General features: G+C 40.5%; 1 protein-coding gene across 5 annotated transcripts in view; it reads right to left on the reverse strand.

Moving 5' to 3' along the window:
- Positions 1–223: 223 nt before the first annotated feature.
- The window catches only part of engase (endo-beta-N-acetylglucosaminidase), a 46,870-nt gene continuing 33,123 nt past the window's right edge, over positions 224–13,970 (reverse strand). For 4 of the 5 annotated variants that reach the window (XM_061884640.1, XM_061884643.1, XM_061884642.1 and 1 more), the window contains exons 10-14: positions 8,787–8,974; positions 8,565–8,707; positions 7,092–7,188; positions 3,914–4,025; positions 224–839 (exon numbers count right to left, since the gene is read on the reverse strand). In XM_061884640.1, the coding sequence (XP_061740624.1) occupies positions 432–839; positions 3,914–4,025; positions 7,092–7,188; positions 8,565–8,707; positions 8,787–8,974 (948 nt within the window). In that variant the 3' untranslated portion in view covers positions 224–431. The remainder of the gene's footprint in view (positions 840–3,913; positions 4,026–7,091; positions 7,189–8,564; positions 8,708–8,786; positions 8,975–13,970) is intronic. The other variant, XM_061884641.1, reaches the window with a different exon arrangement.

A 13,970-nucleotide genomic window follows, 5' to 3' on the forward strand; every position in this document is an offset into this window, starting at 1 on the left:
TGTGAGTTTTCCTTGCCCTTTTGTGGGTTCTTCCGAGGCTGTCGTAGTCGTAATGGTTTGTGCAGTCCTTTGAGACATTTGTGACTTAGGGCTATATAAATAAACATTGATTGATTGATATGTCTCCCGGCTTGCCTGGGAACATCTCGGGATCCCTGTCGGGTTCAAACACCGATGACATCTATTAAACAGACAAGAAGCAAGGAATTATGCAGAGACAGAGTTCAATTTAGCTCAATGAGGAGAGACGTATTGGGCTGTACACTCAGTTACAGTTCCAACCTACGCCCTAAGGCACAGCCCACGTGCTCCACTATTTATTCAGGAGGTCCTTGTTTACATCACTGAGGGTGCGTCTGAAGGAAGGGGGGTCATCTCAGCAGCCCCAGTGGTCTTACGAGGAATGACATCGAGGAGGTGATATACGTCTGTTAACAGTTTTTGCAATCGACTCGGGTGTAGCTAAAAGTTGTTCTTCCCCAGCAGCTCTCTGGCACTGGAAAGGCCTCCCTGGGGACCGGCTCCACCACCAGCTCCAGCAGGCCCGGGGGCTCGGGAACCGGGAGTTCGGTTATTCTATACAATTTGGAATACGCTAGACCCACCAGCACCAGCTGACCCGCAGAGATCCTGGGAGGTGTTCCGCCGAGCGGGCGATAGTGGACCTTGAAGTGGCGCACCAGGTCAGTGGAGTAGTCCCAGCCTAACGTCACGTTCAAGTACAGGCAGCAGTCGGCGGACTGTGGAGACGAGCCAGCACCTCGCAGCCACACTGGGTCATACACACATAAGTCCTGAACCGCCTCAGGGGCTTTCTGTGGACCTTCTATGTCCTGGAACTTACAGAAGACAAACAAATCCTTATCAATAGGAGGAAATAACTTAGATAAGAAGAGATTGAAATGTCTATTTATACTGCATCCATGTATATATTTATATACTGTATTAAGAAACCCTTAAATCTTTGTTGAGGATTAGTATTTTTACACCTAGTTTGGTTTAAAGCAGCCTATGAGGATTCTAACCTACATTCACACACTTTATTGAAAATAATAAGTCTTTGTTAGAAGAATTGTATGGAAGTTATCACAACTCTTATGCTTAAAGGCCGTTGTTGTCGTTATTATCTATTGTGCTGCTTCGTGCAAGGGCACACAACCTCTTATCTTCCACGGCATATGAGGGGTGGCCTCGCCGCAGATGTTTTCTTTGTTCTAGCCAAGGACTTGGAGTACCTCCACAAAGATAAGACGGCAGCACGCAGAGACAAGGCTTGGAGGAGCCTGCCAGCTACCCGGGAGTACTGACTCTTATCTACAGGAGAACACACTCGAGATCAGGGGTCAGCAACCTTTTTGAAAGCAAGAGCTACTTCTTGGCTACTGATTAATGCAGAGGGCTACCAGTTTGATACACACTTAAATAGATTGCCAGAAATAGCCAATTTGCTCAATTTACCTTTAATAAATAAATCTATCCATCCATCCATCATCTTCCGCTTATCCGAGGTCGGGTCGCGGGGGCAACAGCCTAAGCAGGGAAACCCAGACTTCCCTCTCCCCAGCCACTTCGTCTAGCTCTTCCCGGGGGATCCCGAGGCGTTCCCAGACCAGCCGGGAGACATAGTCTTCCCAACGTGTCCTGGGTCTTCCCCGTGGCCTCCTACCGGTTGGACGTGCCCTAAACACCTCCCTAGGGAGGCGTTCGGGTGGCATCCTGACCAGATGGCCGAACCACCTCATCTGGCTCCTCTCCATGTGAAGGAGCAGCGGCTTTACTTTGAGTTCCTCCCGGATGACAGAGCTTCTCACCCTATCTCTAAGGGAGAGACCCGCCACCCGGCGGAGGAAACTCATTTGGGCCGCTTGTACCCGTGATCTTATCCTTTCGGTCATGACCCAAAGCTCATGACCATAGGTGAGGATGGGAACGTAGATCGACCGGTAAATTGAGAGCTTTGCCTTCCGGCTCAGCTCCTTCTTCACCACAACGGATCGGTACAACGTCCGCATTACTGAAGACGCCGCACCGATCCGCCTGTCGATCTCACCATCCACTCTTCCCTCTCTCGTGAACAAGACTCCTAGGTACTTGAACTCCTCCACTTGGGGCAGGGTCTCCTCCCCAACCCGGAGATGGCACTCCACCCTTTTCCGGGCGAGAACCATGGACTCGGACTTGGAGGTGCTGATTCTCATTCCGGTCGCTTCACACTCGGCTGCAAACCGATCCAGTGAGAGCTGAAGATCCCGGCCAGATGAAGCCATCAGGACCACATCATCTGCAAAAAGCAGAGACCTAATCCTGCGGCCACCAAACCAGAACCCCTCAACGCCTTGACTGCGCCTAGAAATTCTGTCCATAAAAGTTATGAACAGAATGGGTGACAAAGGACAGCCTTGGCGGAGTCCAACCCTCACTGGAAATGTGTCAGACTTACTGCCGGCAATGCGGACCAAGCTCTGGCACTGATCATACAGGAAGTGGACCGCCACAATAAGACAGTCCGATACCCCATACTCTCTGAGCACTCCCCACAGGACTTCCCGAGGGACACGGTCCAATGCCTTCTCCAAGTCCACAAAGCACATGTAGACTGGTTGGGCAAACTCCCATGCACCCTCAAGAACCCTGCCCAGACTATAGAGCTGGTCCATTGTTCCACGGCCAGGACGAATAAATAAATACATCTATGTATATTAAAAAAAATGGGTATTTCAGTCTGTCATTCCTTCATACATTTTTATTCCTTTTACGGATGGTTTTTTGTAGAGCATAAAAGAAGAAAAAAACACTTAATTGAACGGTTTAAAAGAGGAGAAAACAGGAAAAAAATAAAAATGTAATTTTTAAACATAGTTTACCTCCAATTTCGACTCTTTAAAATTCAAATTCAACTGAAAAAAATGAAGAAAAAACTAGCTAATTCGAATATTTTTGAAAAAATAAAAAAAACTATTCATGGAACATCATTAGTAATTTTTCCTGATTAAGATTCATTTTAGAATGTTGATGACATGTTTTAAATAGGTTAAAATCCAATCTGCACTTTGTTAGAATATATAACAAATTGGACCAAGCTATATTTCTAACAAAGACAAATCATTATTTCTTCTAGATTTTCCAGAACAAAACATTTAAAAGAAATTCAAAAAACTTTGAAATAAGATTTCAATTTGATTCTACAGATTTTCTAGATTTGCCAGAATCATTTCTTGAATTTTAATCATAATAAGTTTGAAGAAATATTTCACAAATATTCTTCGTCGAAAAAACAGATGCTAAATTAAAGAATTAAATCAAAATGTATTTATTATTCTTTACAATAAAACATTGATTTAAATTGTCAGGAAAGAAGAGGAAGGAATTGAAAAGGTAAAAAGGTATATGTGTTTAAAAATCCTAAAATCATTTTTAAGGTTGTATTTTTTTCTCTAAAATTGTCTTTCTGAAAGTTATAAGAAGCAAAGTAAAAAAATAAATGCATTTATTTAAACAAGTGAAGACCAAGTCTTTAAAATATTTTCTTGGATTTTCAAATTCTATTTGAGTTTTGTCTCTCTTAGAATTAAAAATGTGGAGCAAAGCGAGACCAGCTTGCTAGTAAATAAATACAATTTAAAAAATAGAGGCAGCTCACTGGTAAGTGCTGCTATTTGAGCTATTTTTAGAACAGGCCAGCGGGCGACTCATCTGGTCCTTGCGGGCCACCTGGAATTGGTGACCCCTGCTCTAGGATATTGTGAGATAACATGGGTCTTATTTCCTGTTTAGAGTGCTCGAATAACGCTACAAAACCAATTGGCTGCCATAAACCAGGGACGCCTGTTTTTAAAGGACCAATCACAAACAATCTTGTCTGATAAGACATTTGGTGTAAATGAACAACTGCTGACAGCTTTAATGTTCTCACCATTATTTCTCCCACCCTGCAGCTGAAGGTTGTGTCACTTGGCTCTCCAACGGCTTGGATGTTGACCAAGACTTCCCTGAGGATGAAGCCATAAAGGTCCAACTTGGAAAACCTGAAAAGATGAAAACAGAAGGACCATTCATATGTAATGGAACATTGCACCCAGTATCTCGAAACACAACTGGGAATGCTTATATGTTTTTTCAAAGATCATTTTTTCCCAGTGTCCTCCGTAGAACTGGAACTAGAACTAGTGGTGTTGTCAGCACTGCTCCTGACATGTGGTTTGTGTGTTTGTCAGGGATGTAAATCTACATGTGATCCACCATTTGATACACATCGCCATTCAGATACAATTTATTTAAAAAACAAAACGATTTGATCAATGATCAATCTAGTGAACCAACGATTGGATACAATTTAATTCAGTAATAATAATAATAGATTTTATTTGTAAAAAGCACTCTATATTGAGCAAACAACCTCACTGTGCTACAGTGTGTTAAAACAATAACATTGAAAAAATAAAATGATAATACAAATTAAAGCTGCAAGCAGCGATGGACGGACTGCTTTGGCTGCTGCCCCCGGAACCCAAGCCCGGATAAGCGGTAGAAGATGGATGGATAGTAACTACTGTTAGCAAACAGATAGACTTACCAACTCGGCGTAATATCTTAACATCGACACACTCTCTAGAAGTTTACAATTAGTTGTAAAATGTTGGACGCTTGTTTTTAGGATATGCAGGCAAACGACAACTTTAAAACATACCGGCTTAGCTACGGCACCTGGCAGCCATCTTGGTATAGATGATCACAGCCCCTCCCTCACGAATGTTGGTGCGTGCGCACCAGCAGCAGACGGTACGGAAAACAAACGGGGGGAAAAAAAACAACTCCCTCACTGTGTCTGCGCACGGCGGCCATCTTTGAAATGGTTTTCAGCGCAGCGGTTCTTTGAAAGCTGATAAAATCAAAACGGTGGCAGTAATAAAAACTCTTTCATCAACTTTTAATCAGAAGGGTTCAATCTCTCTCATGTGATAGTTTGAAGCCGACACGACAAACGCGCTAAGAGGAGATAATGTTTGAAAAAAGGTGGTCACCTTTTTTCAAACATTTACAAAACTTTTGTTTTGAAGGGGGAGTTGCAAACTTCCTGTTGATTTTTTGCTGAAGTATGTCAGTGTATGAAATATAGGTCTAAGTAAGACCTAAATAGAGGTTTTCGTTTCATGTCGCTACGACATTCCTACTGGAAGTTACAGGCAGTATTTTCTGTGTTTTCTTCCTAGGAGCAGTTTTGTCTGTGTTTTATTCGTAGGGGGCGCTAGCTAGAGTGCAATTTTGAGTTTTGGGGTTAAGTTTTTTGATTAGATCGCAATTTTCGCCAGTCCTGATGTGTGTGTCCAGTTTGGTGAGTTTTGAAGCATGTTAAGGGGGTCAAATTACAGCTCAAAGAGGCAAAAGTGAGTGTTTTTACAAAACTTTTGTTTTGAAGGGGGAGTTGCAAACTTCCTGTTGATTTTTGCTGAAGGATGTCAGTATATGAAATCTAGGTCTAAGTGAGACCTACATAGAGGTTTTTGTTTCATGTCGCTACGACATTCCTACTGGAAGTTACAGGCAGTATTTTCTCTGTTTTCTTCCTAGGAGCAGTTTTGTCTGTGTTTTATTCCAAGGGGGCGCTAGCTAGAGTGCAATTTTGAGTTTTGGGGTTAAGTTCTTTGATTAGATCACAATGTTTGTCAGTCCTGATGTGTGTGTCCAGTTTGGTGAGTTTTGAAGCATGTTAAGGGGGTCAAATTACAGCTCAAAGAGGCAAAGGTGTTTTTACAAAACTTTTGTTTTGAAGGGGGGGTTGGAAACTTTCTGTGGATTTTTGCTGAAGGGTGTCAGTGTATGAAATCTAGGTCTAAGTGAGACCTACATAGAGGTTTTTGTTTCATGTCGCTACGACATTGCTACTGGAAGTTACAGGCAGTTTTCTTTGTGTTTTCTTCCTAGGAGCAGTTTTGTCTGTGTTTTATTCCAAGGGGGCGCTAACTAGAGCGCAATTTTGAGTTTTGGGGTTGAGTTTTTTTGATTAGATCGCAATTTGCGCCAGTCCTGATGTGTGTGTCCAGTTTGGTGAGTTTTGAAGCCTGTTAAGGGGGGTCAAATTACATCTCAAAGAGGCAAAAGTGAGTGTTTTTACAAAACTTTTGTTTTGAAGGGGGAGTTGCAAACTTCCTGTTGATTTTTGCTGAAGGATGTCAGTGTATGAAATCTAGGTCTAAGTGAGACTTACATAGAGGTTTTTGTTTCATGTCGCTACGACAGTCCTACTGGAAGTTACAGGCAGTTTTGTCTGTGTTTTCTTCCTAGGGGTCACTAGAGCGCAATTTTTAGTTTTGGGGTTAGGTTTGTTGATTAAATCAATATGTTCGCCAGTCCTGATGTGTGTGTCAAATTTGGTGAGTTTTGAAGCACGTTAGGGGGGTCAAATTACAGCTCAAAGCTGCGGAATAATAATAATAATAAAGAAAGAATAAAGCGCTAGAAATTCAATAGTGTCCTCTGTCCCAAAGGGACATTCGGTCCCTAATAAATAAAAATAAAAAGTAGAACAGCCTAATAGCCAGAACTGGTATGCATATATCTAAAAAAAAGAAGGGTTTTTAAGCCTTTTTTTTAAAAGCATCATCAGTCTGTGGTGCCCTCAGGTGGTCAGGGAGGGTGTTCCACAGACTGGGAGCGGCGGAGCAGAAAGCCCGGTCTCCCATAGTTTGTAGCTTTGTCCTCGGAGGTTGGAGGAGGTTAGCCTGTCCGGAGCGGAAGTGTCGTGTGGAGGATTTGGGGGTGAGCAGTTCTGATGTAACTGATGGTTTTCAATCCAATTGAAAACCATCAGTTAGTTCTTCTAAAAGCAGATGCTGCCGTATAGATTGCTTGCTCAAGATTCAATATTGCTTATTGTCAATTCACCATTTGTCCAAAACACACGAGTATCGGAATTACGCTTTCCACTCTCCGTGGTGTTTTCTCAATATAGTCTATAGAAAACAATAACAATGTATTGCCAGTTCTTTGAAATACCAGCTTGGATGAGGGCCGAGCAAATACATTATTTGTTAACAGGTTTTCCTCAGTGGCTGAAAAAAATAAAATAAATGAGATATTTGAATTGGTCCCACCTGACAGTCCATCCATTATCGGCATTTCCAAAGAGATGAGAAAACTGCTGCACGAGCTCATGCCCGTCAGGGAGCAGAACTGGAGAAACACTCGTCACTGCAAGGAAACAAAGCAAACATTTACAATTATTTTTAAAACATTATAAAAGTCAATATTGCTAACATAGAAAGACTTTTGGTTTTCTAATCATATGGGCGGGGATCTACTCGAAATGTCAAAGTTGATTGTAAGTTTTCTACGGTTGGGAAGTGACAGAGATAGATATCTACATATATCCATATTTAAAAGTTATTTCTTTCTATAGTCATATTTGAAATAGCTACTGGTTTCCATTTGTACTCTTTCTATTTTTTCTCCATCTCATGTCCATGGTACACTGCAAGTTAACCTTGGTTTTAGGAATTTGAGGAGGAGAGATACTCCTTTTTCCTATCTCATCCTGTCTCCAGCTGAGAAGAACAATAGACATGTGTATGCGTTCTGGAGGGTGGGGGCGAGGGACATATTGAAGAACACAGCGCTTCCGTAATGTTTTCAGATCAATTTGGTGACGCGATTTGAATGTGTTGTTTTTAGGTTGGGCTCTCCAAAGCTTTGGAATAAATTGCAAAATACCTTTTCTGTTCTGGGTGATCATTCAAACTCAGTTTGTGTGTCATCAAAAGAATTTGGGATTGACCAATAACTTAAATTCCCTTGGAGGAACATCAATCAATCAATGTTTACTTATATAGCCCTAAATCACTAGTGTCTCAAAGGGCTGCACAAACCACAACACAAACCACCACGACATCCTCGGTAGGCCCACATAAGGGCAAGGAAAACTCACACCCAGTGGGACGTCGGTGACAATGATGACTATGAGAACCTTGCAGAGGAGGAAAGCAATGGATGTCGAGCGGGTCTAACATGATACTGTGAAAGTTCAATCCATAATGGATCCAACACAGTCGCGAGAGTCCAGTCCAAAGCGGATCCAACACAGCAGCGAGAGTCCCGTTCACAACATCTGGTCCAAACGCAACAGAAGACTTACATACATAGGATTAACGAAAATATATCCAGACAAAAAAGCATAAATAGAAGGATAATATTTTTAAAACAACCTACTATCATTCCCATCCGAGGTCAACATTCAATCTTAAAAGATCAATGCAAATCTAGTGGTATCAGTAATAATCTGTACAGCCTTCTGTGGCATCACTTTCAAAAAGTATTCACCTCTTTTATAAATAAAATCATGATCAGTTTCAAGGGGCTTTTTGCTCAAAGTTCCAATTTTCTAAGCAAACATAGAACAAGAACACCACCAGCTAGCTTGTTACAATTAGTAGTTTAACACAAATTATGTTTTTAAATGTCTATATTTTTCACAATTGCTATGATATGTGAACACACACACGGTTACTTTAGACAGCCGTGTAAAGGATGCAAACAGACACTTTTAATACTACTAAAAGAGAGAAACCTACATTTCATAGGCTGGTTATTCTCCTCTGTGGAAACATCAGTGTGTGTCATCTTGAGCTCCAGCGAAACTTGAACTTGAGAAGAGGACTTGTAAATAATGCAAAGCAGAGTCTTGGATGCAAGCGGCACATGAAGGGAGAAGACCCTATGATGGTAATGGACACAAGACAAGAACAATCAGCGGCGTGCTCAAAGACGCTTGTCTTGGTAGGCAGGGGACACACCTGGCACTGATTGGTGCAGCAAGACTTGCAGGGATGAGTCCTTCAAGGAGAAGTGAAGAGCCTCCATTCCAGGCATCCTCTGGGCAACCTCGGCTCCTCACCCAGCCCAGACCCTCCAGCCGCTCATGGTAGTACAAGGGCTGGACTTCTTGGGCAGTTAAGTTGAACCACTTCCTGTTTGTTTCACGCTACATTCAGACAGAAGAACATACACATACCCGTGAAAATGACATTTCCGTGCTGTGCATTATGCAAATACAGGCTTGAAACTACACCATCACAATAATAAGATATCTATAGTCATAACCTTGCCAGACATCAGGGTGTAGCCAACCACTTGGCTGGAGACCACAGTAAACTTACTGTACTCAACATGAACAGAACCATGAAGTCAGTCTGTGGTCTGTACTAGACCGTAAAGATGCTGGGTCATTACAGCTCTATGTTACATATACCGTATATCCTTGAATTGCCGCCAGGTATATAGTATGCGCCTGCCTAGAAACTCGTTTCGCAAAATAATTAGCTCATGCTTAGCATGACCGCCGGGTCACACTCGTTTCGCAAAATATTATTTTTATTAGCACATGTCTAGAATTTCCACCGGGTCAAACTCGTCACGTCACGAGTGACACTTCACCTGTCATCATTTTCAAAATGGAGGAGGCTGATTTCAATCATTTGAAATGGCATAAAGGGAAGAAGATTAAGAGCTATTCAGTAGGATTTAAGGTTCAAGCTATTGAATATGCTAAAAAGGACAGTTAGCAGCTATGTTTTATTAATATACCGTAGCTGCGTGTGTCAAATATGAGTCATTAAATGACTCCCGCCTCCTGGTGGTAGAGGGCGCTAGTGATCCTTCTTGCGACTACTCGGCTGCAGAAGAAGTGACAACAAGCAGCGATCGTTTATTTTTTCCTCTCGCTTGCACTTTTAACATGGAGGATTACATATCTAAAATAAAACAGTTTTCTAAACTGGACTTTCAATGGAAGCAGGAGGTAATAAAGGAAGATCTCCATCGACTTAGAGAGACTTTTAAAACGGAAGAAAGATAAGGAAGACTTCTATAAACAAGTTATCGATGCTTTTGGTCAGAAGGAGCTGCGCAGGGATTTCATTTATAAGTAAAGGTAAGACCATAATAAAAAATTTTTATTAAATGTGCTTTTCATGATAGTATCCTTACATCACACTCAAATTTATAAGCGCATGCCTAAATTTACCACATTCCTTTGGTAAGCGCTGGAGTGAGAAGAGGTTTTAAATTAATCAGCGCCCTGGCGGCAATTCAAGGAAATACAGTACATTAATTTTTGCCCTCAAAATTCTGCACACAATACTCCATAATGACAATGTGATTTTTTTTTTTTTTAAATAAATGTTTTTTTTTTGTACAAATTTATCAAAAACTCAGAAACAAAACGTACATACGTATTCACAGTCTTTGCTAAATACTTTGTTGATGCACCATTAACAGCAATTACAGCCTCAAGTCTTAAAAACTGTGTTTTTCAACCGTTTTTGAGCCAAGGCACATTTTTTGCGGTGAAAAAATGGGGAGGCACACCACCAACAGAAATCATTAAAAAAAGAAACTGGGTTGACAGTAAAAAGTGGTTGTGGCAATTGTTGGATATGACTTTAAAGCATAAGCAAGCATGCATGACTATAGCTCTTGTCTCAAAGTAGGTGTACTGTCACCACCTATCACATCACACCCTGACTTAGTTTCACTTTTTTGCTCTTTTCCTGTTTTACTTCTTGTTTTGCACTCCTATTTTGGTGGCTTTTTCTAAACTGGACTTTCAATGGAAGCAGGAGGTAATAAAGGAAGATCTCCATCGAGACAGAGAGACTTTTAAAACTGAAGAAAGATAAGGAAGACTTCTATAAACAAGTTATCGATGCTTTTGATCAGAAGGAGCTGTGCATGGACTTCATTTATAAGTAAAGGTAAGACCATAATAACATTTTTTTTATTAAATGTGCTTTTCATGATGGTATCCTTACATCACACTCAAATTTATAAGCGCAGGCCTAAATTTACCGCATGCCTTTGGTAAGCGCCGGAGTGAGGTTTTAAAATAATTAGCACATGCTTGCCTTTAACGCATGCCTTAGATAAACGCCGGAGTGAGAAGAGGTTTTAAATTAATCAGCGCCCTGGCGGCAATTCAAGGAAATACAGTACATTAATTTTTGCCCTCAAAATTCTGCACACAATACTCCATAATGACAATGTGATTTTTTTTTTTTTAAATAAATTTTTTTTTTGTACAAATTTATCAAAAACTCAGAAACAAAACGTACATACGTATTCACAGCCTTTGCTAAATACTTTGTTGATGCACCATTAACAGCAATTACAGCCTCAAGTCTTAAAAACAGTGTTTTTCAACCGTTTTTGAGCCAAGGCACATTTTTTGCGGTGAAAAAATGCGGAGGCACAGCACCAGCAGAAATCATTAAAAAAAGAAACTGGGTTGACAGTAAAAAGTGGTTGTGGCAATTGTTGGATATGACTTTAAAGCATAAGCAAGCATGCATGACTATAGCTCTTGTCTCAAAGTAGGTGTACTGTCACCACCTGTCACATCACACCCTCACGCATTTGCACTTTTTTGCTCTTTTCCTGTGTGTAATGTTTTACTTCTTGTCTTGCGCTCCTATTTTGGTGGCTTTTTCTAAACTGGACTTTCAATGGAAGCAGGAGGTAATAAAGGAAGATCTCCATTGAGACAGAGAGACTTTTAAAACTGAAGAAAGATAAGGAAGACTTCTATAAACAAGTTATCGATGCTTTTGATCAGAAGGAGCTGTGCATGGACTTCATTAATAAGTAAAGGTAAGACCATAATAAGGTTATTTTATTAAATGTGCTTTTCATGATGGTATCCTTACATCACACTCGAATTTATAAGCGCAGGCCTAAATTTACCGCATGCCTTTGGTAAGCGCCGGAGTGAGGTTTTAAAATAATTACCACATGCTTGCCTTTAACGCATGCCTTATATAAACGCCGGAGTGAGAAGAGGTTTTAAATTAATTAGCGCCCCGGCGGCAATTCAAGGAAATACGGTACATTAATTTTTGCCCTCAAAATTCTGCACACAATACTCCATAATGACAATGTGATTTTTTTTTTTTAAATAAATGTTTTTTTTTGTACAAATTTATCAAAAACTCAGAAATAAAACGTACATACGTATTCACAGCCTTTGCTAAATACTTTGTTGATGCACCATTAACAGCAATTACAGCCTCAAGTCTTAAAAACTGTGTTTTTCAACCGTTTTTGAGCCAAGGCACATTTTTTGCGGTGAAAAAATGGGGAGGCACAGAACCAGCAGAAATCATTAAACAAACAAACTGGGTTGACAGTAAAAAGTGGTTGTGGCAATTGTTGGATATGACTTTAAAGCATAAGCAAGCATGCATGACAATAGCTCTCCCGTCCAAAGGCAAAACCTAGTAACTCACTTCTAGCTGATTTAGAGAAAACAAAGGAAAACCAATCTATCTTGATGCTGTCTTACAAAGATCCACAAAGTCATCAAAGGTATAGATGTTTTCTTAAGCTTTCATTTTCCTGCCGATTGAGCCATGGATTGAATCTGCTCTCATGAACGTGTGCCCTTTCTCCAGATATTTGATCACAATCTCGGGTGGGCCCCATTCTGCGTTTGCACATTGGGCAAGAGCCGTGTACAGCGTCCAGTTTTTATTTGGACCTCCACAGTTATCTGCCCAAAAGAGTATGCAAGGGGAAGAATCAAGAAGAATACATTTAATGAAGGTGCTTGCAAGGTCTTCCAAATATCCCCTCCTGCCATAATATCACATAATCAGCTTGACCGTCGGCCCCCATTCCTGCAAATGTCTCATTAAAGACAATAAGGGGACTGACAAAGAAGCTCCGATTGGTCCCTTGAGATACTAGGTTTTTCTGTTGTATCTACGCGGTTATGTGGTAGTTGCTAGGTCCTGCCATGCGCGTAACAGCTTACTTACGGAAAACATTACAATATCGCATACATTAATGTAAAGCATATCACTTAGGAACTCCAAAATTATTATCAGCTCAGTTTTGACCAACATTGAGTTACTGGGTTTTGCCTTTGGACGGGAGACCTCTAGTCTCAAAGTAGGTGTACTGTCACCACCTGTCACATCACACCCTGACTTATTTTCACTTTTTTGCTCTTTTCCTGTGTGTAGTGTTTTACTTCTTGTATTGCGCTCCTATTTTGGTGGCTTTTTCTAAACTGGACTTTCAATTAAAGCAGGAGGTAATAAAGGAAGATCTCCATCGAGACAGAGAGACTTTTAAAACTGAAGAAAGATAAGGAAGACTTCTATAAACAAGTTATCGATGCTTTTGTTTAGAATGAGCGGCACATGGACTTCATTTATAAGTAAAGGTAAGACCATAATAACAATTTTTTATTAAATGTGCTTTTCATGATAGTATCCTTACATCACACTCAAATTTATAAGCGCATGCCTAAATTTACCGCATGCCTTTGGTAAGCGCCGGAGTGAGGTTTTAAAATAATTAGCACATGCTTGCCTTTACCGCATCCCTTTGGTAAACGCCGGAGGGAGAAGAGGTTTTAAATCAATTAGCGCCCCGGCGGCAATTCAAGGAAATACGGTACTATTATTTATCTCATTCACGTAATAGACTAGACGTATAAGATTTCATGGGATTTATGGATTAGGAGTGAGAGATAGTTTGGTAAAGGTATAGCATGTTCTATATGTTATAGTTATTTGAACGACTCTTACCATAATATGTTAGCTTAACATAGCAGTTGCTTATTTATGCCTCATATAACCTACACTTATTCAGCCTGTTCTTCACTATTCTTTATTTATTTTAAATTGCCTTTCAAATGTCTATTCTTGCTGTTGGGTTTTATTAAATACATTTCCCCCAAAAGATGTGACTTATACTCCAGTGCGACTTATATTAAATAAGCTCAGCTTCTTCCTACTCCTTTTCGAACATGTTGAAAAGAGAAACCGGAAATTGTGATGCATCATGTTGTATGTTCAAAATAAACTCATACTCAGATATGTTTTTTCCTTCTTTATTATGCACTTTCGGCAGGAGCGACTTATACTCCGCAGTGACTTATACTCCGAAAAATACGGTAATACCTCATATTTATATTA

Source organism: Nerophis ophidion, linkage group LG23, assembly GCF_033978795.1.
Source record: "Nerophis ophidion isolate RoL-2023_Sa linkage group LG23, RoL_Noph_v1.0, whole genome shotgun sequence".
In the NCBI taxonomy this organism is placed as follows: domain Eukaryota; kingdom Metazoa; phylum Chordata; class Actinopteri; order Syngnathiformes; family Syngnathidae; genus Nerophis; species Nerophis ophidion.